The sequence below is a fragment of the Vulpes lagopus genome, chromosome 2, assembly GCF_018345385.1.
Source record: "Vulpes lagopus strain Blue_001 chromosome 2, ASM1834538v1, whole genome shotgun sequence".
Lineage (NCBI taxonomy): Eukaryota > Metazoa > Chordata > Mammalia > Carnivora > Canidae > Vulpes > Vulpes lagopus.
This window is the reverse complement of record NC_054825.1, coordinates 62,059,877-62,086,845: the sequence shown is the minus strand read 5'-3', so window position 1 is coordinate 62,086,845 and position 26,969 is coordinate 62,059,877. Positions and strand designations below refer to the sequence as shown.

General features: G+C 35.5%; 1 protein-coding gene across 1 annotated transcript in view; it reads left to right on the top strand.

The window, feature by feature from the left end:
* UNC13C (unc-13 homolog C) overlaps positions 1–26,969 on the top strand; it is a 586,599-nt gene that overhangs the window by 229,985 nt on the left and 329,645 nt on the right. The window contains exon 11 of the mRNA XM_041745721.1: positions 16,620–16,839. Within this exon, the coding sequence (XP_041601655.1) occupies positions 16,620–16,839 (220 nt within the window). The remainder of the gene's footprint in view (positions 1–16,619; positions 16,840–26,969) is intronic.

Here is a 26,969-nt window from a genome sequence, read left to right as displayed (position 1 = left end):
ATGGGGAGCACACCCTCACTTTATGGTTAAATTAGTTATTGATCTACTTTTCATCCACTTAAAAATACATTGTATTTCTTCAGTTTCAAAAGACCTATGTAAAATACTTTTCTGTGTGGGTGTTGGGTGGATGAAAGGAGTCCATCAGCTCCCTCTCAAATTCCTAAAGCCCATTTCCCTGGGGCCCATGTCTCAAAAAGTAAATGAAATATGACTTCTACACATCAGGCGTATCAAATGTCACCCTTGACAAGCTGTCACATTAAGTCATTACATGGGCAACTAACATAAATGCTGAAGCAAATAATTTCCACTTTACCGTGCTGAAAGTCTTCCTGGGCACCCTCAATGTGAAAGCATGAAATATGTGTCTTTACCTGAAGGAAAACAGCTTGGCCATGTGGAAAATATCAAACAGTAACACATCTGTTTTAATTAAAGAGATGTATGGTAAAAAGTTCAGTCAGCTCTTCCAAGGCAGGAAAGGGCTCTAAAGTCTGATGTAAGGTGACAGTGGGTTAGCCAGAACCACCCCCGTTGACACTCTGTGAGCCGTGGGTGAAGCACTGCCATGTGCCCCTATCCATCACCAATTCTACTTCACCCACAGGGAGCTATTGGGGCTGATCAGAAATCTCAGTCTAAAAAGCCCTTAAGGACCGTAATTGCTGAACATTTCTATCTGGCCTAGTAACACAAGAAAGAATAATAATCTGGTGTCCATAGATCACAATAGTAGTGTGCCTGACACTATATTATCCAGTTTTGTGCTTGATTTCATAGAGTGATAGTTTCCTAGGTATAGCCCCAACAGTGGGGTAATCCAAGTAAAACCGTTAAGTCAAATTCAAATATTAATTGAGTGTCTACTATGTGTCAGGCACTGTCTCAGATTCTGGAAATGAGACAGTGAACAACTAGCTATAAATCCCTGCCATCATTAGGCTTATAATAGAGTGAGTGGGGAGCTGAAACACTGTGTTCTGCACTCCTATTGCTACAGGTCATAATGAAGTCTTCCAACAGGTGAGAGTATTTAAAGTGACAGTGCCAAATGAGGATTTTTGGAAACTCAAGTAAAGTGAGGAATGTAAACCCCCAAACCTGAAAGGGATTCTAGAATGCTGAGTATCTGTCTAGTTAATTTGTATCTTACTGTGGCTGGGGGGCTAATCTAAAGGCTTACTTCCAGAAAGTGTCAATTTTCAGTCAAGCTTGCTTTATCCAGGAGAGAAGAGGCCCTCCTTCTAATACTAAAGTGCAGGCCTGATGAAAGGGATTTACTAGAATTATGCATGGGAATAATTTGATCAGACCTGAGCCCTGTCCCTAGCATAATACTAGAAAGGTGACATGGAAACAGGTCAGAATACCTGTCTGGTGCCTCGGGTCAGTCAGGATGCTGCTCACCATACACCTCTTAACCTTGGACTTCTCCTCAAGAACAGGAACTATTTCAAACCACGTGACGTAATTGAAGTGATATGGCCTGAATTTGAATTTCAGCTCTACCTCTTACTACCTTCCAGGACTCGATACTTTTTGCCTCCCTGAGACTTCTTCATCTCATCTGTAAAAGGAAGGTAGTCGTATTTATCTCACAGTTTGTGGGAATTAAAAAGAAAATTGCCTCACCAGGCAGAGCAGGTGGCTGTCTGGGAAGTGGGGAAGAGAGCCGCAATGAGGTATCCAGAGTACATGCTGAATCCAGTGCCTCTGGGTCACCTTTGCAGCGGAGAGTCAGATTCCAGTGTGCACTGATATGGGACTCCATCTAATCACAAATTTAAATAATTTTTTCTTGTTTACAAGTATTGTTATTGGTCCTACTTCTCTTTTTCTTCAAGAGCAGTCTTGTCTTCAAGAGCACAGGTAGATATATGTCCAGCTCCACTATTTACTAGTTGGGGGAACTTGGACAAGTTACTGAAACTCTCTTGACCTTGATTTTCTTACATATTTGCTAATTATATAAGATTTTGCATTGGTGGCCTATAGTTTACTGTCTGAGCAATCTTGGCATCAATAAACTAGCTTTGTAAAATAAGTTGGGAAGGTGTCCTTTTTATCACTTTTCTGGAATAGTTTGTATAAAGTTAAAGTTGTTTCTCTGCCTTGAAAGATGGGCAAACTTGCCTCTAACCCCATCTTGTGGGAGCACTTGGGTGGCTTAGTTGGTTAAGTGTTTGCCTTCAGCTTGTATATTATCCCAGAAGTTCGAGCCCCATGTTGGGTTCCCTGCTCAGTGGGGAGCCTGCTTCTCCCTTGCCCTCTGCCTGCCTCTCCCCCTGCTTGTGCTCTCTCTGTGTCAAATAAATAAAATCTTAAAAAATAAATAAAAAAATAAAACCGTCTTGTAATTTTTTTCAGAGTAGTTGTTTGACTATCTTCAAATTTAGTGTGATAATCACATCCATGTTCTTTAAATACTTGTTCTTGAGTCAATTTTGATAATTTACATTTTTCTCCAGAACATTGTTTTTTCCTAAAATGTCAAATTTCATTAAATTGTTTATATAATTATACAGTTTATAAATTTTGCTGTTTTCACCTGATTTGTATTTTTTCTTCTTTTTTTTTTTTAAATCAGTACTTCAAGAGATTTCTCTGGTGTTTTTGACTCCATATTGTTTGTTTTCTATTTTATTTCTTTTCTTATTTAGACTCATCTTCTGCCCTCTTTGTATTCACCCTGAAGCTACTTTTCTAACATTCTGAGTTGAATATTCTGAGTTTTAAAAATTTTTATTATTATTGCATACACAGAAAAGAATATTTACTACATCAGAAACTGTATCCATAAAAGCTTTAGAAAGAGAAAAATATTTAATAAGTCACATTATTTTGACTCTTCAATTTAGAGTGTTTATTCTCTCAAAGACAAACCAAATGAACTTAATTGTTATTACTACATTGTATTCAGAGGACATATATTGTATATTCAGTGATTAGCGTTTAATGGACTAGTTTATGGCTTAGTTGATGATCAGTTTTGTAGATACCCCATATGAGCTTTTTTTGTTGGGTACATGTTTTGGGACTTCTGTATTCCTGATAAATTGTTTCTTTCAACTTTGCTAATAATCCTATTAATTTCTTAAATGCTTTTTACTTAAAATAGTTTCTCTATGCTACTAATACTCCTCTACCAAATTGATATAATCACTATTTCCATGATAGAACTTTCTCTAGCTCCTTCTGTAAGTCTTAATGTATTTTATGTGTATCTCACATAGCTTTTCTTTCTTTTTTCTTTCTTTTTTTTTTTTTGCCTCCCAGAGAGGGAAAGAAGGTGTGAAGGGCAGAGGAAGAGGGACAGAGAGAATCTCAAGCAGGCTCCACACCCAGCACAGAGCTCAACTTGGGGCTATATCTCACATACCTGACCTGAGCATCAGCTGCTTAACCAACTGAGCCATCCAGGCACCCTGTGTATCTCATGTAGCTTAATTTTATTTAGTTTTAAGATTTTATTTATTTATTTATTTGTGAGAGAGATCTTGCAGGAGCAGGGGGAGAGGCAGTAGGAGAGGGAGAAGCAAGCTCCCCACTGAGCAGGGAGCCCAATGTAGGACTTTATCCCAGACCCTGGGATCATGACCTGATTGGAAGGCAGACATTTAACCAACTGAACCACCCAGGTGCTCTCCATATAGCTTAGTTTTAAATTCAGTCTGAGAATTTGCCTTTCTACAGGTGAATTTAGTCAACTTATACTTACCATAATATATTTGAGCTTAGCTCTATTACTTTTTAAAAATACACTGTGTTTTCTTTTTACTTTCTTTTCCAAGTTTCATTTGTGAAGATTGACTTGTGTTTTCCCTCTTCTTCAACAAATGGATTAAAATGCTCTAGACCATTTATTTTAATATAGTGGATGTTTCCTAAATGTTTAATGAAAATACGACTTCTTTTATTGAAGTATAATTAACACAGTGTTATATTAGTTTCAGGGGTATAACATTAATTTGACAATTCTATACATTGCTTGGGGTTTACCATGGTAAGTGTAGTCACCATCTGTTCCTATACAATGTTATTACAATTATTGACTATATTCCCTATGCTGTATTTTTCATCTCTGATTTACTTTATAACTGAAAGTTTTTATTTCTTAATACCCTTTATCTGTTACACTCGTCTCCCCTCCCACCTCCATTTGGGCAATCACCGGTTTATTGTCTTTAAGTCTTATTTGTATATTCACCTGTTTTTCATTGTTTTTATTTTTATTTAAATTCTAGTTAACATACAGTATTATACTAGTTTCAGATGTACAATACACAGATTCAACACTTCCATACCATATCTGGTGCTTATCATGTCATGTGCCCTCCTTCATCCCCATCACCTATCCCACCCATCCTACCATCTCCGTTCTGGTCACCATAAGATTTTTCTTTATAATTAAGTCTGTTTCTTGTTTGCCTCTCTCTTTTGTTCCTTTGCTGTTTGTTTAGTTTCTTAAATTACACATATGCATGAAATCATATGCTTTTTGTCTTTCTCTGACTTAATTCACTTAGTATAAGCTGTTTAAGTCCATTCTTTTATCACAAATGGCTAGATCTCATTCTTTGTTATGGACAAGTAATATTCCACTGTGCATGTGTGCCTCTGTGTGTATACCACTCCTTCTTTGTCCATTCATCTATTGATGGACACCTGTGTTGCTTTCATATCTTGACTATTATAAAGAATGCAGCAATAAATATAAGGGTGCATATAAAATTTTCAAATTAATGTGTTCATTTTCGTTGGGTAAATATTCTCTAGTAGAATTACTGGATTATATGGTTCTTCTATTTTTAATTTTTTGAGGAACCTCCATACTGTTTTCCACAGTGGTTGTAGAACTTACATTCCCACCAACCGTGCATGGTGATTCCCTTTCTCCACATCCTCACCCATACATTTGTTATCTTATTTTTGATATTCATCATTCTGATTGGTGTGAAGTGATATCTCATTGTGGTTTAGATTAGTATTTCCCTGATGGATAGTGTTATTGGACATCTTTTCATGTGTCTGTTGGCCATCTGTATGTTTTCTTTGGAAAAATGTCTATATAGATCCAATTATTTTTTAATTGGATTGCTTATTTTTGGTGTTGAATTATATAAATTCTTCAACTATTTTGGACATTAATCCCATATCAGATATATCATTTGCAAATATATTCTCCCATTCAGTGAGTTGTCATTATGTTTTGTTGATAGTTTTCTTTCCTGTGCAAAAACCTTTTATTTTGGTATCGTCCCAATAATTTATTTTTGCTTTTGTTTCTTTTGCCTCAGGAGACATATCCAGAAACATCTTAAGTTCATGCCTATCTTTTGTTTCAGGAGGCTTATGGTTTCAAGTGTGACATCTAGGTCTTTTTTTTTTTTTTTTAAACATTTTTTTTTAATTTTTATTTATTTATGATAGTCACAGAGAGAGAGAGAGAGAGAGAGAGAGAGAGAGAGAGAGGCAGAGACACAGGCAGAGGGAGAAGCAGGCTCCATGCACCGGGACCCCGACGTGGGATTCGATCCCGGGTCTCCAGGATCGCGCCTTGGGCCAAAGGCAGGCGCCAAACCGCTGCGCCACCCAGGGATCCCTGACATCTAGGTCTTTAATCATGTTTTAAAAGATTTTATTTATTTATTCACGAAAGAGAGAGAGAGAGAGAGAAAGAGGCAGAGACACAGGCAGAGGGAGAAGCAGGCTCCATGCAGGGAGCCTGATGTGGGACTTGATCCCATGTCTCCGGGAACATGCCCTGAGCTGAAGGCAGCGCTAAACCGCTGAGCCACCAGGGCTGCCCGGTATGTAATCATTTTGAGTTTGTGTGTTTGGTATATTAAAAAGTAGTTCACTTTTCCCATCATCATTTACTGAAGAGATTGTCTCCTCCATTGGATATTCTTACCCCTTATGTCATATTAATTGACTATATTGGTGTGGGTTTATCTTAGGTCTCTCTATCCTGTTCTTTTGATCTCTACGTCTAGTGTTGTGCCATTACCATACTGTTTTGATTACTACAGTTTTGTAGTATATCTTAAAGTGTAGGCTTCTGATACCTCCAGCTTTATTCTTTCTCAAGACTGCTTTGGCTATTTGAGGCCTTTTGTAGTTCCATACAAATTTTAGGATTATTTGTTCTAGTTCTGTGAAGAATGCTATCACTATTTTGATAGAGATTACACTGAACCTGTAGTTTGCTTTGGGTAGTGTGGACATTTTAACAATATTCTTATAACATATGAGCATGATGCACCTTTCTACATCTGTCATCTTCAATTTCTCTGAACAACATAGTTTTTAGAGTATAGTTTTTTTTTAATTTCTTGGTTAAATTTATTCTTAGGTATTTTATTATTTTTGGTTCAATTGTAAATGAGTTGTTTTCTTAATTTCTCTTTTTAACTGCTTCATTGTTAGTGTATAGAAACACAACAAACTTGTGTTTATTAATCTTGTATCCTATAACTTTCACCAAATTATCAGTGCTAATAGTTGTTTTGGTGGAGACATTAGGGTTTTCTATATGCAGTATCATGGTATCTATAAATAGTGACAGCCTTACTTCTTCCTTACCAATTTGGATGCTTTTTATTTTTGTGTGTGTGTCTGATTGCTGAAGCTAGAATTTCCAGTACTATGTTGAATAAAAGTGCCAAGATTGGACATCCTTGTCTTGTTCCTGCTCTTAGATGAAAAGCTTTCAGTTTTCCACCATTGAGTATGATGTTAGCTGTGAGTTTTTCATATATGGCCTTTATTATGTTGAGGTATGTTCCCTCTAAACCTACTTTGTTGAGAGGTTTTTTTTTTATCGTGAATGGATTTTGTGTTTTATCAAATGCTTTTCCTACATCTATTGAGATGATTATATATATATATATACACACACACACACACACACACACACATATATATATATATAATTCTCTTGTTAATGTGATATATTACATTGATTGATTTGTGAATATTAAACCACCCTTATGTCCCTGGAATAAATCATACTTGGCCATTTGACCATGGAGCATGATTTTTTTAAAATGTGCTAATTTCTAAAATTTTTTGAGGTTATTTGTATCTGTGTTCATTGAAGATGCTGGCCTGCAATTTTCTTTTTTGTAGTATCTTTGTCTTCAGACTTTCAAGCTAGTAATTCTGTCCTAAAAAAATTATCTACAAATGCTTAATGTCTCATTACTACCCTCAATCCCCATATTAAGTAAAAGGCAAGTCTAAATGTCACATCTGAGAATAGCCTGAAAACCTCAAGTTTGTAGCCCATGGAGTTTAACTGGATCCCAAAGACAACCTTTGGGTTTCCATCAAATCAGCTTTCACATTTCTGACAGTAAGCTCCTTTCCCCCCAACACCCCTACCCCTGCCCAACTGGAGAATCTATTTCTTTTGGGCTCTTTTACATATTAAAATATTTTTTCCAACACTTCTCTAGTAGACTATATCAACTTAGTCGGCCATGTTGCCAGATCAGTTTTCCAATGTGTAAAATAAGTATATCAATACTGCTAGAGTACTTTTGGGGACATCAGTGAGATAACAAATGGAAAGATGTAAGGTGATATGACTTGGTTTTGATTTGCATTTCTTTGATGATTGGTAATAGTGAACATCTTTTCATTTGCCTTTTTAGCCATACCTATGTCTTTTTTTGGAACTGTGTATTCAGGTCTTCTGCCCATTTTTAAATCAGGTTGGTTATTTTCTAGCTTTTGAGTTTTATGAGTTCATGATATATTTTGCATGTTAGTCTCTTATCAGATACATGATTTTCAAATATATTCTTCCATTCAGCAGGTTGTATTTTCATTTTGTTGATGGTTTCCCTTACTGTGCAGCAGCTTTTTAGTTTACTGTTGTCCAACTTACTTATTTTTTGCTTTTGTTGCCTCTTCTTTTTGTGTCAAATCCAAAAAAAAAAAAAAAAATCATCGCCATGACCATTGTCAAGGAACTTACCAGCTATGTTTTCTTCTAGGAGTCTGATTCACTTCTTATTATTCAAGTCTTTAATTCATTTCTTATTAATTTTTTGTGAGGTCCATTTGATTCTTTTGCATGTAGCTGTTCAGTTTCCCTAACATATTTCTTGAAAAGACACTGTCCTTTTCCCATTGTATATTTTTAATTCCTTTATCATAATTTATTAGTCATATGTGTATGGTTTTATTTCTGAATTCTATTTTGTTATATTGATCTATGTGTCTGTTTCTATGCAGTAAATACTGTTGTGATTATTATATCTTTGAAATAAAGTTTGAAATCAGGGAGTGTAATGCCTGTAGTTTTTGTTTTAAGATTGCATTGTCTATTTGGAATTTTGTGGTTCCATGAAAATTTTAAGATTGATTATTGTATTTTTGTGAAAATTGCCATTGGAATTTTCATAGGGAATGCACTGAGTCTATATGTGGTTTTGGGTAGTTTGAACATTTTAATGATACTCATAACTTGTGAGCATGGCATATCTTTTATTGTGTCTTCTCCAATTTCTTTCATTAATATCTTAAACTTTTCAGTGTATTGATCTTTCATCTCATTAGTTAAATTTGTCCCTAGGTTTTTATTCTTTTTTGATGTAAGTGTAAATTACATTTCTTAATTTCTCTGATAATTTGTTATTCATGTGTAGAAATGTACCACATCTTTGTGTATTGATGCTATATCATGAAAATTTACTAAGTTTATTTTATTCTGTTTTTTTTTTGGTGGAGTCTTTAGAGCTGTATAAACATATTTTCATTTAAAGTTTGAATTTGAGTAAAAGCAGCAAATATAGTACATGACAAATCTATCCTAATTTGTTTCCAGAACATATTTTCTGTCATAGCAAGTATATCCTATATTGTACTCTTCTTGAATTATTGAATCATCATCTTTATCATTTTCACTCTCTTTATTTGGACTTACTGAGTGGTTACTTAGGTCATTGATAATTAGTGTTGGTTAACAAACAGTATAAGTAAAAACAAAGTACTTACACTTTTCCAAAGATAGGCACATAATTTTTGGTCTCACTTGACATCTTCAGGTACAAAACTTTACCTGAATAACTTTATCTTTTACAGCCAGTCTTATGTGATGATTATTCTCATGAGTAAATTGGGCCTGAAACTAAGCAATTTTGTTATGATTTACTTATTTTAGACAGAGAGAGCACGAGTGGTGGGGGGAGAAGACTGGGGTGGGAAAAAGAGAGAGAGAGAGAGAAGCAGACTCCCCCACTGAACAGAGAGCCCAATCCAGGGCTCAATCTCACAAGATCATGACCTGAGCTGAAATCAAGAATCAGAATCAAATGGTAAACCAACCGAGTTGCCCAGGTGCCCTAAAATTAAGCTGTTTTATACTTAAGAACTTATTATACCATTGTTCTGTCTTCATGTTTATAACAAATTTCAAAGGTCACATTATACCTGATCTTTGTTCTGCAAATCTTTCTGGTGCTTATGTCTACAAATTGTGTGAAATTGTACTTACAGGATAGCAAATAGATTTTTAAGAAATACATTATTTATTTCTTTAGAGACACAGTACATGAGATAGGGAGGGGTATAGAAAGAAGTGAGAGAGAGAATCTCAAGGAGACTCTGTGCTGAGCTAAGAGCCTGACACAGGGCTCAGTCTCACAACCCTGAGCTCATGAGCTGAACTGAAACCAAGACTCAAAGCTGAACCAACTAAGCCACCCAGGCACCCCTAGGTTTTATTTTTTTCCTAAAAAAACACATATCAAAAAAAAAAAAAAACACATATCAAGGTACATGAAAATGCTTCAAAACAAGAAGCATATTTTTTTTTGTAATTACCAAACTGTGGGGTTTTTCTTTTATTATAGGAAAGTCATAGTTTATGTACTCCCATGAGGAAAACTCACAGGATGATGAGAAAAATAGAACTTCATTAGTTGTATCACTGGTTAAATAGTAGAGAAATAAGGGAAAAGGCATGGCAAATGGGGGCAGACATGCTTTGTTCCTATTGTATTAACAGTTGATTGATTGGAATATTGATGGTCTAAAAATACTAGTCATTACATTTGGCAGGAAGCCTGATTGCTTTATTTCTTGGGTTCATTTTAATTTTCTCTTATAGTTATGAATAGAGAAGGCATTTCATTTTTTTCTGTGTCCTAATTGTTCAAAAAGTGACATATTAGAGCATTTTACCTTAGATTCAAATTTCCTAGAGGAGGAATTTTAAACAAAATAATTGTTTAGGATATGAACATCTTCCCTTTTGTAATCTAGAAACTGTACATGGCTAAAGAGGCTTATCAGAGTCAAAGCATTCCTTACCCTCATTTCTTTTTTCTTTAATAAATTTATTTTTTTATTGGTATTCAATGTGCCAACATATGGAATAACACCCAGTGCTCATCCCGTCAAGTCCCCATCACCCAGTCACCAGTGCCTCTCACCCAGTCACCCCCACCCCCCGCCTACCTCCCCCTCAGTGGCCATCACCCAGTCACCCCCCTCAGTGCCCATCACCCAGTAACCCCCAACCCCCGCCCACCTCCCCTTCCACCACCCCTAGTTCGTTTCCCAGAGTTAGGAGTCTCTCATGTTCTGTCTCCCTTTCTGATATTTCCCACTCATTTTTTCTCCTTTCCCCTTTATTCCCTTTCACTATTTTTTATATTCCCCAAATGAATGAGACCATATGATGTTTGTCCTTCTCCAAATGACTTATTTCACTCAGCATAATACCCTCCAGTTCCATCCACGTTGAAGCAAATGGTGGATATTTGTCATTTCTAATGGCTGAGTAATATTCCATTGTATACATAAACCACATCTTCTTTATCCATTCATCTTTCTTTTTTTTTTTTTTCCATTCATCTTTCGATGGACACTGAGGCTCCTTCCACAGTTTGGCTATTGTGGACATTGCTGCTATAAACATCGGGGTGCAGGTGTCCCGGCGTTTCATTGCATCTGTATCTTTGGGGTAAATCCCCAGCAGTGCAATTGCTGGGTCGTAGGGCAGGTCTATTTTTAACTCTTTGAGGAACCTCCACACAGTTTTCCAGAGTGGCTGCACCAGTTCACATCCCCACCAACAGTGCAAGAGGGTTCCCTTTTCTCCGAATCCTCTCCAACATTTGTGGTTTCCTGCCTTGTTAATTTTCCCCATTCTCACTGGTGTGAGGTGGTATCTCATTGTGGTTTTGATTTGTATTTCTCTGATGGCCAGTGATGCGGAACATTTTCTCATGTGCTTGTTGGCCATGTCTATGTCTTCCTCTGTGAGATTTCTGATCATGTCTTTTGCCCATTTAATGATTGGATTGTTTGTTTCTTTGCTGTTGAGTTTAATAAGTTCTTTATAGATCTTGGATACTAGCCCTTTATCTGATACATCATTTGCAAATATCTTCTCCCATTCTGTAGATTGTCTTTTAGTTTTGTTGACTGTATCTTTTGCTCTGCAAAAGCTTCTTATCTTGATGAAGTCCCAATAGTTCATTTTTGCTTTTGTTTCTTTTGCCTTCATAGGAGTATCTTGCAAGAAGTTACTGTGGCCAAGTTCAAAAAGGGTGTTGCCTGTGTTTTCCTCTAAGATTTTGATGGAATCTTGACTCACATTTAGATCTTTCATCCATTTTGAGTTTATCTTTGTGTATGTGCAAGAGAGTCTTACCCTCGTTTCTACAAATAAAACAGTATCTCAACAAAATTAAAATTGCCTTTTTTCTGCAGTCACTTCACTAATATAAAACTGATGTTTATCAGTTTTATTCCTAATTGTGTTAAGTCTTACGTTCTATCTATAAATAGAAAAAATCCTGAAAGAACACAAATCAAAACATGACTTTGAAAAATTAAACTGAGTAACTTTATAAAAATGTTAGTGCTTTTCCTGTTTTATAAATTATTTTTACAGTGAGCATGCATTTCATTATAATCAGAAAATACATACTAGAGAGGAAAGTGACATATAAGATTGGTTTTCTTGTTTACTTTGTTTTGTTTTTATTTAGACTGAGGAAAAGCCAGGATTATTGTTTGCCAATGAGAATCATTTTACTTTGCAAGTCACTTCCATGAAGTGTTGAGCATGATTTAGAAAAGCTTTATGATTCTTAAAAGAGGGAAGAAAAAGATAGAACATATATACACATCTATAAATACCAGTATCATTTGTCTTCTAAGATCTATAAACAGGAAGCTCCTATACAGTGTGAAATGCAACTTTATCTACAGCTACTAAAAGGGTATTCAAAAAATAAAAATACATTTTAGAAAGTACTCTGTGTTTGTTGTGGGAGATATGGAAATTTTAGAAACCTTTAAAATAGATTATCAGTAATTCTTCCATATTGCTGAATATATTCTGTCCTTGAGTGCTAATCCCAGTAGATGAGGGTTCTATTTGTTCTTGGGACCACCTTCTTCATCTGTCTGGCTTCTGGTTTACCTAGGCCAGAGATTCTCTCTGGATAACACACCCAGTCCCATCCTTTCATATCAGAAAGGATCATATTAACTGTAACGTTATCTTTCTAGTAAAAAGTACTACATATATATATAAATATATATATATACATATATATATTCAATACATATATATTCAATACATATATATATGTATATTCAATCCAACTCCTAACTGAGTTAGATTCCCATTTTCCATGATTCCCGTTTTCCGTTTTAATGACTAATTTGGGGGTTTCTCCTTATTTTCTTCCACTTTGTTTTATTCTATGCTCCTTAACCTGTCTTTTTTTACTTATTCCACAAAACTCTACTCTTAGCCTCTCTTAAAATCTTGTTTGATCTGGTCTTGTTTTGTTGCTAAGGAAGTACCTTATTTTCTCAGGATGCAGTATTTTCCCAAGAAAATACTTTCCTAACTAGTTACTTCCTGAGCTTCTAAACTGACCATCCTTGCATCTTATACTTTGCTTCAGTAAGAAAAGTTGCCATATGTCATTTATTTTTGAATGACTTATGTATGTATGTATGTATTTATTTATTTATTTGAAAGAGAGAGAGGATGTACAAGTGTGAGGAGGGGCAGAAAGAGAATCCTCAAGCAGACTCCCCACTGAGTGTGGAGCCCAACCCTGGGCTCAATCTCACAATCCATAAGATCACAAACTGAGCTGAAACCAAGAGTCAGACGTTTAACTGAGCTACCCAGACATCCTTCTGTATCTCATTTATTTTAGAGTAATGTTCAGCTTCGATAGACAATGCTCATATCTCAAAAATCACAAATGAAAAAGATGTAAATTATCATTTCCCGAAGACTGTAATATACCCTCTAGTGAACTATCCAAGTTTTTCCCATCTTCTTTAGCTTTTAAATGTTAGATTTATTTTAATACCCCACTCAGTTGATTTTCAGTGTGCTATCTAGTAAATTTTCCATGTTTATTCCTTTTTTAAAAAAAGTAACTTCACTCTCTTTTTATAAAATGGATCATAGCTCTTTAAACCCAACCAAACAAAACATTTCAATGAAAACTTCTTAGCTGCCTGTTCAGAACTCTTTTTTTTTCTCTAGCATGTTGAATTTTTTAGGAACTATTTCTTATATTTATTACTTCTACTATAACCTAAGGATTTAGAAGCCAACTAAATATCACTTGAATTCAATAAAAAGAAAATATACACATAAGGAGTTAGAGAAAATGTATGAATTGTTTACTTAATCCTGAAATATGTGGATAAATTCATATTCAAACAACTCTTTCCCTACCCTGCTTTCTAAATTGATATATATTTTACTCTTCTTGGGTTCATTAACCAGTTCTTCCCAACTAGTGTTCTATTGGGTTAGAATTACTTCCCTCTACTAATACAAACAACAAATTACCTGACGTAATTACAAATATAACTAAATTCTCTACTTATTTTTTGTCTAAACCAAAATGCTATATTACACACCCCCAGATACACACACACATGCCTCAGCCCAGCTAGGACAGGAAACTGTCTATGGATGGCTGATTGAAAATCTATTATGCCAAGAATTGTTCAATTGACTTTAATGGTATTGAAGATATCTACTCTGCTAAGCAATACAGAGGAAGGAAAGATGAATAATACATAGTTTTAATTCTAAAAGAACTCTTAACAGTCTTTTTTAAATAAAAAAAAAAAAAGATTTATTTATTCATGAGAGAGAGAGAGAGAGACGGGCAGAGGGAGAAGCAGGCTCCATGCAGGGAGCCCGATGTGGGACATGATCCAGGGACTCCAGGATCATGCCCTGGGCTGAAGGCAGTGCTAAACTGCTAAGCCACCTGGGCTGCCCTCTTAACAGTTTTTTGCAAGATGTCTTCATTATGAAATGAAGCCAAAAGATTTACTTGGCTTTGGCTATATTTATTGGAGAGGATGGATTCAATTGTTTGTATAAACTTTAATATGGGGGTCTCCCACTTGAATAATTCCTGTATTTGATCATATTGCTGCTCTGTAGACTCACATGAAGTATTAAAAACTTTGACCAGGGGATCCCTGGGTGGCTCAGCAGTTTGGCGCCTGCCTTTGGCTCAGAGCATGATCCTGGAGTCCTGGGATCCAGTCCCGTGTCGGGCTCCTGGCATGGAGCCTGCTTCTCCCTCTGCCTGTGTCTCTGCCTCTCTCTCTCTCTCTCTCTCTCTCTCTCTATGTCTATCATGAACGAATGAATGAATGAATAAATAAATAAATATCTTTAAAAAAAAAACTTTGACCAGATACTCATGTAATAGCAAGGCTGTATCTTGCTGTTTAAAAGTTAAAAAAAAATTGTAGTGTAGCTTAACTCCCTGCAGGGAATCTTCCAGTACCATTACCAAACATACTCTGGGAAAACATGTGGTGAGGGGAATGTACTAATAAAGGGAAATATGCTGTTACCATACTGTGGAATTGAAAAATTGTGGAAAGTTGGTCTTCAACATTGTGAAGATACTCTGAAATGAGATTTAAGATATTCAGAAATGAGATTTAAGGATTATTAATGCAAAATATAATTGTTTTATGTAAATGCTAAGCTCCTATAGGATTTGTGTAAATATCCATTAATTATGAATATTGTATGAAATATCTGTAACTGTAATTTCAGAGTGATGGTCTTTCTTTCAAGAAATCATATGCAGGCACACCTGGGTGGCTCAGTAGTTAAGTGTTTGACTTCAGCTTAAGTCATGATCTCAGGGTCCTGGAACTAAGTCCCATGTAGGGCTTCACGTTCTGTAGGGAGTCCGCTTCTTGTCCTCTCAGTCTACCCCTCCCCCAGATCATGTTCTCTCTCAAATAAATAAAATCTTTTAAAAAAGAGAAAAAAGAAGTCACCTACATAGTCTGATATGAAAAGCACAGAAAAGGACTCATCCAGACAAGTCTCTTTCCTATAAACCTACAGTGGGTTCTGGAACATCCACTGTGAGTGCTAATACTTAGTATTTATTTACTATTTTGAAGTCTATGGAATACGTTTGTTACCATCACAATCTGACCTTCAAAATAATACTACAGGTAAGTAGGTAGGTAGGTAGGTAGAAGAGAGCAAAGCTTAGAGACCTGAAGTTGCTGTGGACTATAAGACTCCTCAGTGGCAGAACATTGACTCCACAAAATATGTGTATACCCCTACTATGTGTCAGGGACAATAATAGCCACTGTGAGACACTAAAGAAGAGAAATATGGAAGATTGGCCATAAATATGGCCTGAAGAAACCCATGTGATTGGTCCAATGCTAGGGAACTCAGGTCTTCTGGTTACTCATTCCGTGAATTTTTCTACCTGACCAGTGGCTTATCATTGAAAGTCCTTCCATGAACTACAATAATTTATCTCCCTTTAAAATATTACCATTACCTTGGGAGAGTGCCGCATTTAGCCTTTACCTACTACTAGTGATCCCTTCTGAATTAGTTGATGAGCTCCTTCCTAAAGGAAGCAATGAAAGCAGTCCTCTGCAGAAGGAATTGTAGAATGAGCATATTTTGGAGCTGGGAAGGGTTCAAGTGTCAGGGAGGGTACAGAGTTAGGAAAGAGAGGCCCTAGTAGGATACAAGAGAGGTTGGGGATATTTCTGGAGGGTTAGGGTCAGCCTTGAGAATAGTTTCCATCTACTTTACAATTTTACCAAGAATCAGTTTAGACCAAGGAGATGTGTGTGTGTGTGTATTTCTGCATGTATGTGTGTGTATATGCATACACATTTTTTAAATTAACGTTTCCTAAACACCATTATCAAGTCAGAGACTAGGTTAAGCTCTAATGACAAAGCAATGAGCAAGATTTTCATGATCTTTGGCCTCATAGAGTCTACAGTATAGGGATGTGGACATTATCAAGTAATTAGAGCTTGTTGCTGCTCTGAAAGAAGGTTGCACAACAGTGGAACCCAGTCTGGTCTGGAAGGTTAGCAAGTTCTTTTGTTCAAATGAGTGAATTGGGCCCTAAAATGCTGAGAGAAGAATAAGTGAGCAGAATGACTGTGCTTACTATCATTACTTAAGTCAGTAATTAAGAGGCTCTTTCAAAATAGCATTTTCAGGGAAAAGTGATAACATAGTTTTATGCTGAAATTCTCCAAATCCACTGACTTGGCTGGCATTGTAATTTATTTCATCTTTACAGAAAATACATGTCTTCAAGAAGACCTTACAGGCACTGATCTACCCCATGTCCTCCACCACCCCCCACAATTTTGAAGTCTGGACGGCAACAACACCCACCTACTGTTACGAGTGTGAAGGGCTCCTGTGGGGCATTGCCCGGCAAGGCATGAAGTGTTTGGAGTGTGGAGTGAAGTGCCATGAAAAGTGTCAGGATCTCTTAAATGCTGACTGTTTGCAGAGTGAGTACCTGATGGGCTAAAGATATATAAGCAGAGCCTGCCTTATCCTACATGTTTTCAGATTAGACCTCTTCAGTTCCTGCTGGTTTTCAGTAATTCCAACCCCCACCCCTCCTATTGCATAAAGATTCACATATCACCCATGAAGTCATCTCCTTGATGATGTGGTCCCACGGTGTGGGGCTCTTAGATTCCTCAGAAAAAGCAATGACAAGCTCACCAAGTAGAAAGCTTGAAAGTGACTTTTGATCTGTTGGGTCACTTCTATCTCATAGTAGCCCTGTGTGGAAGTGAGAATGTGGAAAGTCATGTTCCTCAAACAAGGACTAAGGCTTAAGGCACACCCTTGTGATTACAGCAATCTGAATTCCTTCCCAAGCTTATTTGGTGTCTGCCTGACAGAATCATATTCTTGGAATTGGGACGTTTTGTGTTTGAATATCAAAGACACATCTAACTTACCAGATATGTGACCTTGGATAAGTTTTTTAACTTCTCAGGGCTTCATTTTTCTCCACTAAATGAACAGGAATAATAAAATTTACCTCAGAGGGTTATGGAGAAGACTAAATGAAATAGTCTCTGCTAAAAGTCTGGCACATAGTAGATGCTCAATGAATATTAATAGCTTCCCCATCTTTTTACTTCTGAATAGGTACATGTCACTTCGACCTTTGTGACAAGTTATCTTAAATTTTCCATTTCCAAAAAAAAATTCTTTATACTGCTTCTTTAGATTAGGTCCAGAAATGCCAAAAAACATCACAGTCTAAAATACATATTACTGACTTTTCACTGCTGCATTGATTTGGTTGTGGCTGTGACCCTTAAATTACTAAAAAAAAAAAAAAAGCCAAAGAAATCTATTTAAACAGGGACTTTCATTTGCAAATCATTTTTTTCACATGTAAACATTGTCCCTTCTGTTTATTGTTTATATGAATACAGTGAATGCATAACATCCATGGGTTGCGTAAAATTGAGGAGGATCAGAGGAAAATGTCAAAATAAAGATTAAATCAGAAATGCTGTCAGCTGGTTTTGTAGTATATCATACACATTTTCTATACTTTATTATTCTCCCTACACCATCAGATCAGAAGGAGGCTATTAATGGTAATAAATGCATCTTTTTTTTCAAAATAGGTAGTGTCTCTTCTCTAAAAAATAAAAAAATATATTCAGGAATAAGTGCTTAGGAGGAAGGGGGATTGACTGAATACTACTCAGCTAATTTACATAATCTCATAATCCAATTAGATTCAGTCTATTTATTTAAAAAATGAATTGTAAACAGGCAGTGACATTTGAAAAAACAAGTAAAAATATTGCCATCTAGAAACAAATGGCTTGAATCCATTAAGGAAAAAAAATGATGTAGATTATACTTTAGAAATGAGCTGATTCTTCTCTGTGTTTTAGAGACTAAAGATGTCACACTTTCATTCAACTTTAGAAACATTTTTATAGTATCTATTTCTGTTTCTTAAGATACGTTGATGGATGTTGGTTAAATTAAGCAACTTTTTTGAGGTTTTTCATTAAAATGCACATGTAAACTGAAAGAGTCAAATATTGTTGAGAAAAATGAGGATGGGTATGAATGCCCCAGGAAGGGAATATTTTCTTTAGTAATACCTCCTTATTATTGTTTTCCTAAAATCCACGCTTATGTTGAACAGAAAGAGGCTTTGCAAGTATATGAATTTAACTTCACTTTCCACAATAACTATCAATAAAATTTGAAATTGTCCCTACAGAATCAATGACATTTCCTTAAGAAATTTCTCTTCCCATTGACTTCAGCAAGAAGTTTGCAATGGTGACACACCTTGTATAAAATACTTCCACATATGCCTATATTAGAAGAAAAGGAGAGCATAAAAATAGGAAATCAGAATTGGAAGGTATAGCTAATTCAGCAAGCCTCCTGTAAAAATGAGAAGGTTCTATGATTTTTTTTTTCTCAAAATTGTCACTCTTTGAACACCTCTAGGAAAATGCAACAATTCATCATTAGAAAATGGCAGTGTGTAAATTACAATTTTAACCAAGCCCTGCCTCCTGGTAACTTCTATTCTTTGAACTTCTATCCTGGGGAAAATATTAATGAATGGACTTCCTTTGTGTATGAGGTTTTACTAATACTTGTCTTTTTCAAATAATAGTCTTCAGGTTTTTAGAACCCTTATTATTTTACTAATCTTTTTCTGAAGACCTTGCTGTCTGTCATCATATAAACACATACACTCAGAATAAAAACAAAAAATATATATACTTTACATGTGGTCTGACCCTTGATCCATGCCAAAGAGAGTAGGTAAAGTTACTTAAAGTCAGTTTGAGTTTGGCATATCGCTCCTGTCAAATCTTGGGACTGTGATCTGTACACTTGTAGTCAAGTGGGATTAGATCAGGTAATTGAAATTACCTGCTCATGAATCCAGTAATCCCTCAGAGGTGCAGAGATTCCTAGAAATGTCAAATAAGTTCCCCTGAACTACCGCACCTCAGGTCCTGGCAAGGCAATTTTACTTGGTGCTGGTTCCTATGCTTTGCTGCCTTCTTGGCCCAAAGCTGCAAGCCATGTGGTATGGCAGATAGAAACAGAGACCAAAGAGAAGCAGATCAATCCTTGAGAAAAAAGACCTGATTTATTCTTCCTCTCTCAGTTTCAAGCCAGTATCAGTGGCCAGAGTCCGCCTGTTGTTTCTTTAATAACTCGAGTGGCCTGCTGTTTCAAAAAGGCATTTCATTTTTGTTTTGGAAACAACATTTGGTGGTGAAAGAATTGAACTATTGCTACTGGAGGAGCAGCTGGTGACCCTAAGTGAAGTTAATATATAATCTGTAAGGAATTTGCCATGACAATTACAGTGATAGTTTTAAACTGATAACAAAAAAATATGTATGTTGGCTGGGTTGAAGTTGTATGCAGACTGAGACATAAGTAGAAGAGAGATCACATGTAAAGTACTTTTCTTGATTATCTTTTTGAAGTAGAAAAGAGACAACTTTAAAAATTGGAAAAATATACAAATAATCATGGTACCTAATCTATTGGCTTATACTTCCTTACACATTTCCAAGGAAAAAAATCCCAGAATTCCACTGAATACTCATTCTGCCTACTTTTAATTCTTAACTGGAAATTTTAATTACCTCCTTAAGGATAGAAAGTATTTGCCAAAAGTTCAGAAAAGTAGCATCTTGTGAGCTGTTCTCTTGATCTGTGTGTTTCCCACTGACATGTGTTCTATTAGCCATTACAAATTCACAGCATTAACAAAATTTGGCTAGAGTATTCCTATCTACAAACTACATACTGATTCTCTTACTTTTGTATTTGTGTTACCACATTTTGCAACTGTGATATCTTCAGATGGTCAGTTATTTGTGTATATTAATTAGCTACTGTGGGTAGGAGCTTTCAGAGCTCAAGAAAAAGTAACCAATGTTCCCTGGACTCAGACATATTTTCTAAAACTGAGATGAACAGATGTGAACACATATCTTGGACTCTTTGAACATTCTACTCTTTTAACAATGATTACACGAGATAATACTTCTATAATAAGTACTCAAGAAGCTTAGAAGTAGGATTCTGTATATCCACTGCTCTAGGATGGAGGTTGTCCTCTTCATTTCTCCAGAATTTAGCACACGTTGTAGCATAGTTAGTTGCTTAATAATTATTGCTTATGCAACAAACGAGGGCATGAGAATTGCAGTTAGAAATAGCATGTAATAGTTTAAAGATCATTCTTTGTGGAATCACAGATTTTTAGGGGAGCCTTTGAGATCAAGGAATTGGGGAACCCAATCTACTGATTTTACTGAGTTCACATAATCTAGTTTCTTGTCAAAAAGAATCAACTGGATAATATAGATGGGGTTAGAACTGAGGTCTCTGAACTCCCAGCCTAGTGTTCTGTCCTAACTTATAAAGAAACATGCAAAGTTTATAAGGGAAAACATGGAAAGTTGATTAATTTTACTGTGCTTTTCCATCCTCCCATGAGTACCCCTGACTTTTAGGCGAACTATGCTGCCCAGATGTTGGCCACACATTATGATAATTCAAAGCCTGTCCTCTGTGGTCAACCCATCAAGTTTGGAGTATATCCCTATTACAACTTACCTACTGCATTGGCTTTTCAACAACACTAAAGAGAAAGTCATCTAATAAATTAATTTGGGTAAAAGTGGAATTAATAATTACTGTAATGCAATGATCATTTTCTTAACCTCAAGGAATAAACTAATAACAGAGCATCTTCAGGTTTGAGATAGGCTACTGCTATAGGGGAACAAAAATGGTGAGTATGCCTTACATGATGTGATACAGATATTCAACATAAGTAAGCAATGGATATATATAGATATATATCTAGATTTCATAGTCCTCAGTTGCTTGAGAAAGATCTGGTTTCTAATACTGCTGCTACTGGAATTTTTCAAAACCTGAGCATTGTTTCTACATACATGAAAAGTTAATGATAATTATTAATGCCCCTCAGTTAAAGCCACCAAAAACACATTCATAGTTTTATTTTATTTGAATTCAATTAATTAACATAAAATGTATTATTAGTTTCAGAGGTAGAGGTCAGTGATTTATCAGTTGTAAATAACACATGGCTCATTATGCCACGTGTCCTCCTTAATGTCTATCACCCAATTACCCCATCCCCTCACCCACCTACCCTTCAGCAACCTATAGTTGTTTGGAAGTGAGGACAATTTGTGTAGGTTAAAAAATCTTATCTACCAGGAGGACATACAAGAGTGAGAGTAATATCTGTACTTAGCAAAGTAACAGTAGTCACTAATTCATTTTGTATTTTGTGGTTTGTATAGTGACCTTGTTTTCAAGTTTATTCATGTTCAAGAGGAGAACAGCATAGCCTAGCTATGAATGCCAGGCTAGCTTCTGATAAAACTATGAACTAGTTGTTCAGCCAACTTCCATTCAGAGGCTACTTTAGAAAGAGAAATAAAAAGAAAACTTGTTTAAAATTTTGTTTTCTTTTTTCTCATTTTTTTAAGACATGAAAAAAAAACTTATGAAAAGTGGTAAGAACAAAAAAATACCTTTCCTCTTTCCATCTCTCCCTTATTTTTTTTTTCCTTACATAGTAAAGATGCTTTTGGAGCTGAGCACTTTGTTTTCCCTTGTTGAAATTAGTTTTTCCCCTAAGCTACATAACTTTTGACTCTTAAATAATTGGGAAATCTCAAGGAAGTTAATATCTAAATAATGCTCATTTGATGTAATAGCTTTGTCATACAATTTTGAGAGTGCATTCCTGACTTTGTCTTCTTTTAATATGCAAATATTTCTGAACTTGTTCTCAAAGTTTGTATTTATCAATAATGGTGTGATTGGATATGGTAGAGGTAGGCGAGGTGGGGAAGAAAGACTGATTTTTGTTTTTGGACCCATGCTCAACAGAAGTAAAACTACTCCATAGAAAGTGGCGGTTCCTTGAAAGGCGGGGGGTGGGGGAGGTGCGGGGGGCTCTCTGCCCACATTCTCCCAGTCTGTGAAGAGTAACCTATGAGAATGGGAGATGATGCTATGCTAGGTCTGTGATCCTCCAGCTATCCTTCTATTAATTGTTAATTCTTTGTTGTATTCCCCAAATTGTGTAGAGTATGTAGCTTTGCTTGTATAAAGGAAAGGAGACAAGTGATTTGAAGACTGGAGGAGTTGTCCATCTGCTCCTTGGAGAGATTGGAGGCATGTTAAAAGAAGAGGATTGTCTTGGCTGTAAAACAACTAAAGGAAAAATTGTAGAAAATACCAGCTCCCTTCCCACCTATAAGATTTCATGAGAAAGACAGAGGCACCAAGAGCAGGCTGACCAATAAGTTTTTACAGAGAAAGGTGAAAAAGCAATAAAGCCTCTTAGACTAGAGACTCCTAGTGAGATACATGCCACAGTATCAGACCTGCATGTTTTCCATGCATATTAACCATTTACCTCCTCTGGGTTCACCAGCCTCAAATGCAAACAAAAATTTATGGATATGAAGCAAAAGATATAATAGTTTCTTCCAATTTCTCTGAGCTTTATTTTCTTAAATCTTCAAGTGTTTCATTGGCTCCCATCTAGCAAGTACATACAGAGCATGAAGCGCAAGGCAGACATTGAATGCGGCACTTAAGGAGTTGCTTTATAAGTCAAGTAATCATAAAGCTAAAATCCCAAATTCCATGTTAGTATAAAATTCTTTAATACATGCTTGTATCTTCACCTTGTGACATCTGGACCTTATACTTGCTCAATTACTAGTATTGAAACTTTTATAGGAAACTTATTTAATTCTTACAACGACTCTGTTAAGAAAGATACTATTATTTCCTTTTGTTTTTCAGACGAGAGAATTAAGGTTTACAGAGACCAAGTAGCCTAATTTCAGATGGTTAGTAAGTGGCAAGTTAGGATTCACAAAGGACTGTCTCCTTGTAGTATAAGCAAAGCATCATGAGCCACTATGTTCCTTTGCCTTACTTAAGAGTTATTTTCTTGATGTATTTATTCCATTTATATTTGGACTTATGCCCTTTTTTTGTGCTGACTATAGTGCATGAAGTATTATATAGGCCAACCAGTTTCTGCTTTCTAATGATGGACACAGCCTTTGTTTTCTGAAAATTCCAAACCTGAAGCCAAGTTCCCAGTGTATTTTGTCTTTTCATAAGATTCCACAACATGCATATCATTTTACATTGAATTTAGTTTTGTTTTATTCCAGCATCATGGCCTTAGGGTGAGAGCATTCACAAAGTTCCTAACACAAAATTGAATCCAGAGCCAAACTAAACACTCAAATATGGCAATCATTTTATTTTAGGTTTCTCCCAAGAAATATTTTATCTTCTCTATTTGTTGAATGCATTCCGTTTTCTAAACAGCATGCTTGACACTTGGAACACACATTTGGTTAAGGTTGGCCTTCCAGGCTAGCATGTAAGGTAAATGGACGTACAGGCAGCCAGGCCAGAGGTGATGGATAAATGTTTAAGAATTTTGCAAGGCAGTTACTTAGAATCAGCCATGTTAGAGGTATTTACACCATAGAAATCTGCTAATATTACAGGTCAGGTTTGATTTTGTTGTTGTTGCTGTTTCTTTGTTTGTTTTAGTAGGGGAAGGGAGAAAATGTGACCACTGAGTTAGGGAAGCGTCTATTCCTGTTAAGGAAGAGATAAGATATTATGCTCAGAATGGAGGTTTAATGGGGTGAAGTAAGTGACTTGAAGAAAGTAGAAATGTTTTGGAATAGCTCTTGAGAAAAAATTGGAAAGAGGAGCGATTGGGACCAAGAGAGACTGTTGCAGCTGTTAGATGTATACAGATAATAATCTGAAAGAAACACTAAAATTGTAAATTGCCATGAAAGGTGGTAAAATTGGGAATTTCACATGAAATATATGTGTTTTGGGTAATAAAATTATAGAGAAAGTGAGGGTTCTGATTAAGTGGCTATCCCATTAAATTATGTAGAAGGGAACCATGTTGGATAAGTTTGCCTCTGCTTAAGGATGAATTCTCTTGTATCTCTTGCAAAGAAGAATTTGGTTTTGCACAATTGTATCGTTTGACCTGTCAATTAAGTATTTTTAAAAGTAACAATGATGCATTCCATTTGGATAATGTATTACATTTTACAAAGTGCTTTCATTGTACATTATCTCTTTTGATCTCATTTACTGTTGATCCCTGGTTGACATATTACTCACTGTATTTCAGTGAAACTAGTAGACCTTCTGTCATACACTTTGAAGGAAGAGTCATATAAATGCAAATTTAAGTTTATCTCTGTTGACTTTGAGATAAACAGACCAAGCTTGAAGGAAAATAATAAACCCAAAGAGTTGGAAATTCATGGCAAATTGCAGCTACCTCAAAAACGTTTTCATCAGAAAAATCAGATGAGATATGTGGGTTCAATAAACAATAGACAGTGGAAAGTGCTCGTAGATTGGTGTCTCTGTATCTCCTACATGGAATTAAGTTAAATAATTTCCCTCAGATCAAAACATGTAAAAGTAGAATTTTTTAAATGCCTCATATCTTTTCCTCGAAATAACAGATAAAATATTTATTTATTTTTTTTTTATTTTTTATTTATTTTTTTTTCAGATAAAATATTTAAATATAAACCTCTGTTAACTTGCTTTCCCCAGAATAGTGGTTTCACTGTTGATGGGTTGTCTGTTGTCCACAAATTAGTTTTCTACTCCAACATCAAGAGCATCGGTGAAGGATTTCACAGCTGATTGTCAAGCATTCCTAATCGATTCTTTTAAAAAATTCAAGAGGCGGTTGTTAAGTACAGATTGGATTCCTTTATATAAAAAAAAAAAAATTCTTGACACCAAATTTAGATTAAAAATTTCTTGATATTTAAATCACACCTTTGAATTTGGTGTGATTGCTTGAAAGAACATTTTCATGTGAGTGGTGGTCATCTGGCTCCTCCTGAATTTAGAAAAATAATCCAAAATACATGTAATTTTCAAGGACTTTAACACTTTCTTCTCTAGCTTTTGGGAGCATTAATAGCAAAACAGTAATATTTACTTAGAAATTTGGGAGAGAGTTGCATTTTATGGCACTTCTCACTGATTGAATGTTCATTCTTAGGATGGCTGTCAAATAACAGACTTTTGGGGGCACTTTGAATTTTGAATCAAATTTTTCAAGTTACCACTTTGTTCTTTCTTTTTAATGAACATTTCAGTACTTGAAGTAAAACTCTTTGGTAGCTGGAACTATTCAATGTAGCCTAAGCTAGTTTTACTGTATAAAAATTATGCACTGTGCAGTTAAACCATTGTTGATAAATTACAGACATGCTTAATTGTTTAAGGATATGCAATTTACAAATGTGTAGCTGTTCTAGGGTCTGTTTTAACAGATGACTAGTGCATTTAGAATGTCCTTTCAAATTAACTTAAATGTAATGCATTCATTTTTAGCATTCTCTTAAATGTGATTTAAGTCCTCAAAGCTTTGTTCTGTTTTGTTTTTTGTTAAGATAAAGACAGGGAATCTGCTCTTTTTACCATTAGAATATTCATCCCTTTAACTTCCTCTAATTGCACCTTGGTTATTATGAATGAATTTTTTTCCACTTAGGAAATAAATGCTATACTTTCAAATAATCAAAATTTTCACTAAAGTACTACTGTTGAATTGAATATGAATTTATTATAAAGAAAGCTAACAGCTGACCTTTTCCTCTTTTTCTTAGCTTCTTTGCTTAAATTGCACTTAACATTCAAAGACTTAGATTCAGAGAACGTTACTGAGGCTTTCCTTTGTGGTAGAAATCATGCAGATAAATTATCTTATTTAATCTCTGAACATTCTACCAGATATATTAGAATGCCTATTTAGAAATATATTTCAAAAAATTCTAAGTTGGAATATTTACAGTCATGTGGATAAAAATTGGAACTGTTACTAGCCATGAACATGAGTTTTGTTTTTTATTCTGAAACTACATCTCATTTGTTCAGCACCAAAACCTATTTCGTGTCAGCAGTGGCAGTTCTTGCAGCACTGGTACATGGGGTTTTGCTTTCTCATTTCAAACTAACTAAGAAGCCATGAGAGTTGGAATCATGGTTCAATGTCAGCTTGTTGTATAAACATTGCATAGCCCAGAAGCCACACAGAGCACTGAAAATATCTGGCTGGTAGTTAGAGAAGGTGAGGGATCCAGGAATGGACTTTTAGTAATCTCTCACTGCCAAAAGGATTTGCATTATGAACAAAAATACCCAGAAAGTTGAGACCAGTCATAAAAAAATTAATTTAATTTAAAAATCCTGGAAATCAAAAAGGATTTTGAGTAGAAAGAACTTAGACTATTGGAAACTATGGCCATATCACAAAATGAGAGTTCAGGTCACGTGTTTAGATTAGAGGTCATCTAGCACAGTGGTTTCCAAATCCTTTTTTTAAATAGCAGAATCACTTAAATTCCAAGTAAAATCTTACCCTGCATTTCAATGTATAACAGAGAGTGTTGGTATTTATTTCACAAGAAAAATTTAAGCACTTAAATAATAAATTCCTTCATTAAAAATAATTAAGCACTTTGAACAGCGG